Source organism: Lineus longissimus, chromosome 9 (assembly GCF_910592395.1).
Source record: "Lineus longissimus chromosome 9, tnLinLong1.2, whole genome shotgun sequence".
NCBI lineage: Eukaryota > Metazoa > Nemertea > Pilidiophora > Heteronemertea > Lineidae > Lineus > Lineus longissimus.
This window is the reverse complement of record NC_088316.1, coordinates 3168767-3177831: the sequence shown is the minus strand read 5'-3', so window position 1 is coordinate 3177831 and position 9065 is coordinate 3168767. Positions and strand designations below refer to the sequence as shown.

At 43.0% G+C, this 9065-nt stretch overlaps 2 protein-coding genes across 2 annotated transcripts; one reads left to right on the top strand and one right to left on the bottom strand.

Moving 5' to 3' along the window:
- The first annotated feature begins 1141 nt into the window (after positions 1 to 1141).
- On the top strand, positions 1142 to 3646 carry LOC135493666 (uncharacterized). The gene is made up of 3 exons (XM_064781156.1): positions 1142 to 1264; positions 1545 to 1671; positions 2464 to 3646. Exons 1-3 carry the CDS (start codon positions 1241 to 1243, stop codon positions 3264 to 3266), a joined length of 954 nt encoding a protein of 317 aa, XP_064637226.1. The 5' UTR covers positions 1142 to 1240; the 3' UTR covers positions 3267 to 3646.
- A 555-nt stretch (positions 3647 to 4201) lies between these two features.
- On the bottom strand, positions 4202 to 6425 carry LOC135494021 (uncharacterized). The gene is made up of 3 exons (XM_064781762.1): positions 6246 to 6425; positions 5063 to 5795; positions 4202 to 4666 (listed from the first exon to the last, which is right to left on the bottom strand). Exons 1-3 carry the CDS (start codon positions 6339 to 6341, stop codon positions 4470 to 4472), a joined length of 1026 nt encoding a protein of 341 aa, XP_064637832.1. The 5' UTR covers positions 6342 to 6425; the 3' UTR covers positions 4202 to 4469.
- Between the last annotated feature and the right edge of the window lie 2640 nt (positions 6426 to 9065).

The window sequence follows — 9065 nt, the reverse complement described above, 5'->3', positions numbered from 1 at the left end:
ATTGTCTGTCTCAGAATGATCATTACGATTTGAGACAGTTACATTGTACGTCTGTGCGCTGTTCTTTGGGGTTTTTGTTCTTTATCTTCTCCCGGTAAATAGGGGTTTTAGTATCCGCCGACCTCTATCGCCGGCCTCGATCACGGGGATTTGATTAGTGTCGTGCCGGTGTGGCGGGGATAGTAGTCCTAGGGCTGATAGTCCGTGTAACAATAGCCCGCATTGCTAAATGTTTTGGTTAGGGTTAACGGTACAATAGATCATGCTGCTCAATTGGTCAAATACAATGCTACCGGACTATGACTCCAGGGGGACTATATCCGCTGTCACACCGGCCTCGATCTCCGCAATGAGAAAAATAAAGTGGTTCGAATCTGTTATGGCCGGGCCCGAAATCATATTGAATGTGAAATATGCATGACCTGATGACGCCATGTTCGATGCAGCATGTTTAAATGTTGCTCTTTGGAAAACAAATGCAAATGTTGAATTTTGCCATTTGGAGAGGGTCGTCTGCAGTTTCATTCACTTGTTCGTAGTCTTTGGTGCCACGGACTAGGACGCCCTTTAAAAGGATCGCTTAAAGTGCAATTATTTTGGGCAAAATCGCTTCATTCAATCTACATTATATGTACGTTTTCGCCAAATGCCTACTCTCCCACATGAGGATCATTTTGAGGAATCGGAGGGGGGGGGGTCAGAAGAAGAAGCGAATATCAACCCCTGATTCCCTCAGGAGGCAGGAGGATGGACAGGTAGGTAACATCAGTCCAGTCGTCCGTGTTGTAAGGTGGAACGGGAAGCAAGGAATTCAAAGCGAAATGGAAACGAAACATGTACATCGGTCGCCCAGTTTTGCCATTTCACTATAGACGTGTTCCTCGCATTGTGTTATTCGTAGAGTTCATGCATGATAAATGCGGAAGTGATATCTTCACGGCGGTAAGCTGTTTGTTGATATTGATAGCTGACGTCGTTGTTTCCGTTTCGCCGGCGTTTTACGTAACGACAGGTTGGTCCTTAGACATTGTACGTCAATAATTTTCCTTGTGATTTGTGATCATGTGGTAATACTAGTTATGACATGATTTACTTAGAACTATGATATGCAACGAAGATCATGCGGTAGTGACTCATGATATGCCACTGTACTTCCTCTGTACTACTCTTGAAAAAAAATACCTATATCTCCCATGCTTACCAGTCTTCCTGAGAAGACTTAGAGTTTCGAAGTATTCTGATGGATCGTTTAAAGTATAACGAGGTAAGTGTTCAATTTGACATAGTTTGCTGTCTGTTCGCCCTGGAAAAAGAAGTTGGTTTCAAGGTTACTGACGATCCCGGGCGATTTAATTGAAGACCAAACCTCTCTTTGTCAGCACTTGACTATTCGGGAATACATGTGCTACTTTGTACGAGTAGAATCAAGTGGCATGGGACAAGTTGTACATAGACATGCGAGCGTTGGAGCTTGACTCCGATGGCTTGGCTCTTGGTTAGAATCTGTTGATCGTCTAACGTTCCTTTCGCTTCTATTCTTGCAGAAAGCATCCTTACTAAACAACATGGCGTCCCATAAGCCCGTCTACATCGCCCTTATTGTCGTGTCGTGGCTGTTCTACATTGGTGCCATCATTGCCGGGACATCGACGAGGTTCATTTATGAAGCAGGTAGGGAAATACTGGCTTACACTTCTCCCCACCCACACTGTACCGTCCAATTCAAAACGGAAGGCGCCGTATTTTGTGTTCAACTGTAGTTCCGGTTCATTTCTATCGAGTGACAGAATTCTGAATGGAAATTAGATCCAGAGTGCCGCTTACCGTCATTCTCATGGTTTGCGAACTCTGATCTGGGAGACCTCATGCTTCATGACATCGTCTGATGTGTTTTTAAGACGTAATGATGGCAAAGCCTTGTGGTCAAGCTGCCTACGAAACCGGTCGACCAGTTGAACCAACTTTGCTTGCTGCTTGCAACAATATGTTCTTCCATCACAGCTAAAAGCTGTCTCCTCGGAAGAGGAACGAGGTTTCAGAATTGCTTTCTCTGTGAAAAGCACAAGCTGGGATTCGAGAAATGTGGTATACCTCGCCTGAGAGTCATGCATCAAAGATTGTTTGTGTGTGCTGTTGTGCACATAAAGCAAGGTTACATGGACAGAATAGTCAGGATCGGGGTTAAAGTGAATTACATGTACGAACACGTTAGCACTGAGGTCCAGATGATAGCTCAAGGATAACTAGAATCGATGGTCAATCAGTGGCCACCAGTGACTACCAGTGGTCGCTTTTCCCTCCCGCGTTCATCAGTGAGCCACTAGTGGCTGCCGCTGGCCCTCTTTTCTCTCATCACCATAAATGCCCCTCTTGTCTATGCTGGTAGGAATCAACATCCCATGTACGCTCACCTCCCGGACTTACCGGTACATTAGATACAATGACTTCCTTCTGTTGTTGCAGCTGATGCCAAAAACGAGACGAAGAACGTTACCTATGATGACACCCTCATCAACCCTGCTCCCTGGACGTTTGGAGTCGTCTGGTCAATCATTTTCCTCTACCAGGGCATTTGGATTATATACGTCACAGCCTCCATCTTCCGACGTGGAAAGATCACCAAAAGCTACGTGTACACCATGGAAGGAATCTGCCCTCCGCTAACTTACGTCTTCTTCATTCTCGGCTGCGCAGGCGCAATCGTCTGGAGCGTTGTTTTTGTCTACGAAATTCTGCTGCCAAATTTGTTCCCGTTGTTGTTCGCATGGTTTTCCCTCTATGCTGCTTTGATCATCTGCTACAGGGATTCCGAGAATCATTTCTTGAACGTTGTCAAAGATGGGTTGTTAGTCGACGTGGTGCTAGTCCGTGCGTTCATTCACAATGGACTTGCAACCTTCGCAACCTGGGTGACCTTGGCCTTCTTCGTACAGCTCTCAGTTGTTTTGAAATACGTCACAATGGCGGACGAGCTCGTGTCAAGCATCGTCATCCTTGCAGTAATTCTCGTTTTGTTGATCGTCTGGTTTGCATTCAACAATTTTGTCTTCCCGAAGTTCTGTCAGTTCACCTTCACGCCTTATTTTGTCGTGTTGCTTGCAACTGCTGGGATCATTACCGATGGTTTCGATACATCGAATGCCGCCTTACTTTTTGCACTTGTCATTCTCATCGTTGACATTGTGTTGCTCATTGTTACGATTGTTTTGGTGGTACGTCGGTTTAAGTCGAAATCGTTGGTTGGCCTTGCTGTTCCAAGAATCTAATATAGAAATTTACCAAACTGTGTACATGTGTTTGTGTTGCCTGTTTTATAAGTGCAAACTGATGCTATCAGACAAGGTTACGGCAGTATAGTACGGCATGATACAACGTTTCATTCTGCGTGGTCTTCTCTGAGTCGTCCCGGGCCCTTTTTCTTTATAAAAAAACATGTCATTGTGCATTGAAAGTAGAGCCCGCTAGGCTGTAGACAGCTATGCTGTGTGGTATCATGTATTATACACCAAGGACATTTATATCCATGTATCTTTCCATTTGAATGACAATCGTTGTGCAAATGTAAAATCGAGTTGCGTTGTCTTTTCCAAATTATTGGAGAGAGGTTGAGATCAGTGAATTATCGCAGATCCTTATAAATGTATTTGTATCTGGAATGAGGATCGAAATTTACACAAAGTCCGTCCTCTTTCTACATGCGATAAGTCGCTGTTCCCAACCTCCATTACAGACTGTCATGTCCGATGCCAATTCTATACGTTCGGATCCCTGCCTGTCTTGAAAGCAATGAGCAGATGATACCGGTATTTCTGATTGGAGCAATTCAAAAGAAATCATCCTTTCTGATTGGTCAATTGAAATGAAATGACGTCATGTGAGAGAAAAAAGACTTTGATGTCGGATTGGTCAAGGCCTGGAATCTCTCAGACGTGGCCTCAGTTCTTAATCATGTTATCAAGAATTCATAAAGATTAAGAATTTGGATACAATACTACAGCATCTTAACTCGCACTGGATTCAAATTTTGACAATAGGGGGCTTTTGCAAGATAATTCGTCTTCCATTCAATGGCTATCACTAATATTGACTGGTTGTTTTTGTCACAAAATGCATGACTCAAATAGTGTAACTCGTTTCGTAGCGCTTATTGGGCTAATAAGGAAATGGTATTTCAACGAGGTTCTAAAATCCCTCTGAGACAAAGAATGCCCACCATCACGCCATAGCACGGGAAATGAAATAATGAATTTTGTTTCTTATATATTAGACAAAATGCTCTGTATCTCCTATATCATTAAGAGTTCAGAGCTGAATAAGGTATCATTTGGTTCGTCCTGGTAATATCCTTACAATGAATCAATAACATTTAGTATTTGAGTTCAGGAAACGTTTACCCACCCTTTTGAAAAAAATTTGAGGTTTTTTAATTTCTGAAGTTCCAAATTCTTAGTCTTTATGGATTCTTGATGTTATTGGTTGTGTTCGGTTGTTTCCGGACCCCTGGTAAATTGACGGCACTCGAATAATCCCAGTTTGCCAATAGAGTAACGAACGCTCCAACAGTCAGCCTGGCGAATGCTCAGCACGACACAGTGGACCAAGCTTTTTGCCTTGACACTGGCATAAGTTGTTTTTGGCTCCATGTTTATGGCTTTAAACTCCCAACCTGAAAGAAAAAAGGTGAATTCGTAACTTTATTATAGTTGTTATTGAGTAAAACCACCTATGTCAGTAGAGCCCCTCGGTTCATGCTCCTGCTGGTGATGTACCATATTGAACTTCCAGCGGTATTGCCTCTGGGGCAACCGTATTGTCTGAAAGCTGAGCAATGTGAGGTGAAATAACAATAAAAGCCAGTGAACCAGACGGGTAAAGTAGTCGCACTCATGACTGTCATACTGTAAGACCATCACTGTAGGTTGGCTATGGTAGCGGGCGTGGTGAATGCAGCCCAACCCTTGTTCGGTTTAACAAATCTAAATTTTTTACCTTCCTATAATCAAAACTTAGATTAGATAGAGATAGATTGTCTTCACTCCATACTTGTTATATATAATCTTACCTATAATTATATTCAAATACTTCCCGACATAAAGCATCTCGGACTTTGAACGCAACGAACTGCTGAATCTTCCAAAAGCTGATCCAATAATGACTAGTTCATGACTGAATTCGTCTGATAGATCTAAAACATACAAACGGCCAGTCTCATCAGCTATATCTTGTCGGGAATGGCGATCCAGTCCGTTTTGTTTCTTCATGGAAGATTTTTGTTTGCTGACTTCATTTGGGCTGCGCGTCTCTTCCTCCGAGTAATGGCCGACTATCAGGTGATGGTGCGAATAACACGCTCTTGGTCTTTCCAAACTGTACACCATCCTCCAAACTCTGCGTTCTTTTTTCCGATTCCTCCACTCGCCGACAAAAGTTAACGGTTCGGCATTCTTAAAATTCATTAATAAGCGACAATAGATACTTTTTAAACCGGAATCTACGCAAGCGTTTCTCATGCACAACGTCCTGTTACCAATCTCGTGAATGTTGCCAGGACCCCGAAGGTCAATTGAATATACAACCTCGTACCCGTTATCTTTCAAATAACCTGAAAAACTATTGAAAGACAAGGAATGTGTTTTTGCCGGCAACCGCACCTTGGTGAATTCATACGTTACTTTAGCCCATCCGTCGCGGCGTTCCTCGGCTACTTTGGTAGTCACTTTAAACTCTTTGAACGAGACTGAACGTGTATACATGATCACATCTCCCCATATAACCGACTCAGCGGCGCTGGTCACCTACAAAATATATCAAATAGATTACCCGTAGGTGTATAAACATTACAGTTGTCTTATGGCGATACATTAAAGAAATTCAGTCTTGATATATATTGATGATTTAGATTAAAGGAAACCTATAGCAAAACGCTTATGAAAATGGGGAGTCTTGAACGGCCCGGTTAAAACCTAAGGCGGGAATCAGCTTCCATGATAAATGTTAGCAGTTTTGAGAGCTGCACAAGAAGTAATCACCAATTTAGGTACTTTTACTGCGTTCAGCTAGTCTAAATAAAGACTTGTGCCACGACTGGATCTCTATCCGTAAATCCCTTGGTAGCCCTGCTGCATGGGCTGGTCAATCGTCGTGGCGGAGACCGGGGCAGATTCAATAGAGTTTCTTGGAGGAAACGAACGATGGAATCTATCCTTGAGGTAAAACGCGAGTACGGATCAAATAAAACATCTTACCATTAAACTGAATATGACGATTATCCCACAGCCTAAAACAAGAAGACAAGACGCTGGGAAGAGGCTGTGTTGTTTCTCTAGTGTGCCCATAACCATGTAAGTCTGCGAAATCGTGCCGGTGTGACAGCGGATATAGTCCCCCTGGAGTCATAGTCCGGTAGCATTGTATTTGATCAGTTAAGCAGCATGATCTATTGTACCGCTAACCCTAACCAAAACATTTAGCAATGCGGGCTATTGTTACACGGACTATCAGCCCTAGGACTACTATCCCTTGCACACCTGTTATTTGTATATATTCTGAAACGAATCAAATTTCATTCCAACTCACGTTGAGTTTGTAACTCGCCTAACCCAGTGACATAACTGACCTCAGACTGGACAACCGATTTCAAATTTGAATGACAGACTGACACAAACTGTACGCAGGTACATGTAATTTCACAGCTCGCTGATCCAGTCTCGCGTTGCGGTATCGTAATGAGCTGCATCCATGTTCCAATTCCTAAGGCAAAGGTAATATTTTCTGTGTTCATTGTCCAAGAGTGAACTTCATACGAACCAGCTACAAAAGCAGAAAAAAATGGGCCGTTTATACCCTTTGAAGTAGAACTATTGGCAGGAGCTAGGTGGTCAAATTGGTCTTCAGGTCGTTTGTATGCACACTTAATATCGGACTTAATCATCGTGGTTGATTCAGCATTACGTGTATTGCATGTATACACACGTGAATAGTTTCGTTGCAGTGTCTGATCGGAGAGACCTGCATGGCCTCTATTGGCAACTTTGTGTAAGCTAAGTTGGCCTACCTTAGGCTTCCCTTTAAGTGCTCCACAAATTGCTTTTTATCTTCAATTTACATCAAATTGCGTTTCATCTCCAATCTTACACAGCAGCGCTATAAAAGGAAGACGTACATTGTACACGAGAACGGTTAATGGCTGTTGCTGTCCTTAATTTCGGACCAACACACAGTACATGTATTCAAATGGAGGGTTTCACACTGCACGGACGTAATCATTCTCGATGCCATGGGTGAGTTGTATGCTTCTCTTCTTGCACGCATTACTGGTGTATTATCGAGTGAAATACCCCTGAAGCCGGCTAGAATGAAAATATTGCATTATTCTCAAGATTGGTTGAATTTGTTTGCAGCTACTGCGCAATGTCCGCAGTCTACCAGCAAAATAAAGCGCCAAGACTTATTTTGGTTCTCTTCATATGATGTGAATTTGATTCATTCTTCTCCAATAACACAATGAAGAACCAAAAAAAGATAAAGTTTAGCTGTTCTTGCTTACGGCGTCAACGTTAATTATTGATTCTACAGATTGGGTTGGAAAATTGCCTTTGTCATTTGGACAAGGTCACAAAACAATAAGAACTGAAAATTATTTCAGAACAGAATCGCACTAAATATACACAGGCGTAGCTAGCTTTTCGTCTAGGGGAGCAAGGGGTGAATGACACTTTTTGAAATTTGTCGGTCGAATTCATGGTCAAAAACCCACTTATGGTGACTACTAGGTGGGGCATTTTCCCGCGCCCCCTCCCACCCCTCTAGCTGCGGCCCTATGAGGCCATGCACGCAAATGTTTGACAGAGCAACTGATACATTAGATAAACGTGACAATTTCTCCTGAATATGAAAAAAAACACGGCGAAAGAGATAAGTTCATGTCAACATGGCTTATAAAGAAGCCAGTCAGCGGTTGAAGAAGAACTAAATGCATTAGACCTGAGCTGCACCGCACCAATATAATCCTACAGATGCGGAATCGCCCGCGGAGTTGCGTCAGCAAATTTGCATTTACTATTTAAACATTCGATGTTGAGCTTCAGTTTCCTTTGCCTTGTTTGCAGGCTGTTTCTTTTTCTTTTTTTGGTCGATCGATCTGTGGTATTTGCTGGGTTATTTGCTTCACTGAGTGGAGAAAGTAATAGCCCAACCAAACAATCATGGAAGTGATCATTCTGGGAAACGACCCTTGGTACTTTCACCATTCTAAGTAAAACAATACTTTTCTAAGAATGAAGGAATAACTCCTAAAAATAGATTTACCATTAACAGGATTTTTCTTCGAATCATAAAATACAGGATTTGAAAGTTTCTTTTTAGGAAGTGACTATTTGGCAAGCCCGGCTTACCAAACAGCGACTTTTTCTTGTCCTGAATGGAGAGCCGAACTCATTAATATCAAAGTAAAGTCTCCAGCTCGCCAAACAGGGTAGATTTTTTACCTGTTTGGCAAGCCCGGCTGGCCGAACAGGGTGGCTTTTTAGTGCTGTTTGGCAAGCGGCTCTCCAAACAGGACACAAAAAGATGCCTGTTCGGCGAGCGGCTTGCCAAATAGACCCGGCCTTCTTTTTATGTGTCTATAGCGATTTTCACTGTCTGCACTCTTCGAAATATTTTTTTCTAAGCTTTTGAAAACCCTTTTGCGTCCAACGATTATGCCAACTCGCAACCGGACATCGCCTGTAAAAATAGACTGGTGCGATCACATGGGGGCCATGCGATGGGTCCTGCTGAATGTCCATAAACCTAGAGGCGATTCCCGAACGGCTGGTGTCAATAATTGGCCGCCACGGATTCTGACTGATATCCTTGGTGGGTAACCAAGGTGGTGGGTAACTATATCGCCAGTGAGCAAGTACTCTGCATGGATCGACGTCATCAAATATTCGTAGTTCCGAGCATCATGCGCTATAGGATGACGCGCAACCACATCCGAGGTAGTACCTGCATGGTGTAGTTACCGCAAGAGTGATCGACAACTAACGATTGCATTGTCGATAATGTGGCTGGTCAGTCTTCCG

Coding starts and splice junctions, on each gene's coding strand:
- LOC135493666 (XM_064781156.1), top strand. CDS start 1,241: ATGGATCGTTTAAAGTATAACGAG. Junction 1,265..1,544: donor ATCGTTTAAAGTATAACGAG/GTAAGTGTTCAA, acceptor CTATTCTTGCAG/AAAGCATCCTTACTAAACAA. Junction 1,672..2,463: donor GAGGTTCATTTATGAAGCAG/GTAGGGAAATAC, acceptor CTGTTGTTGCAG/CTGATGCCAAAAACGAGACG.
- LOC135494021 (XM_064781762.1), bottom strand. CDS start 6,341: ATGGTTATGGGCACACTAGAGAAACAACACAGCCTCTTCCCAGCGTCT. Junction 5,796..6,245: donor TCGTCATATTCAGTTTAATG/GTAAGATGTTTT, acceptor TATATTTTGTAG/GTGACCAGCGCCGCTGAGTC. Junction 4,667..5,062: donor GTATTTGAATATAATTATAG/GTAAGATTATAT, acceptor TTTTTCTTTCAG/GTTGGGAGTTTAAAGCCATA.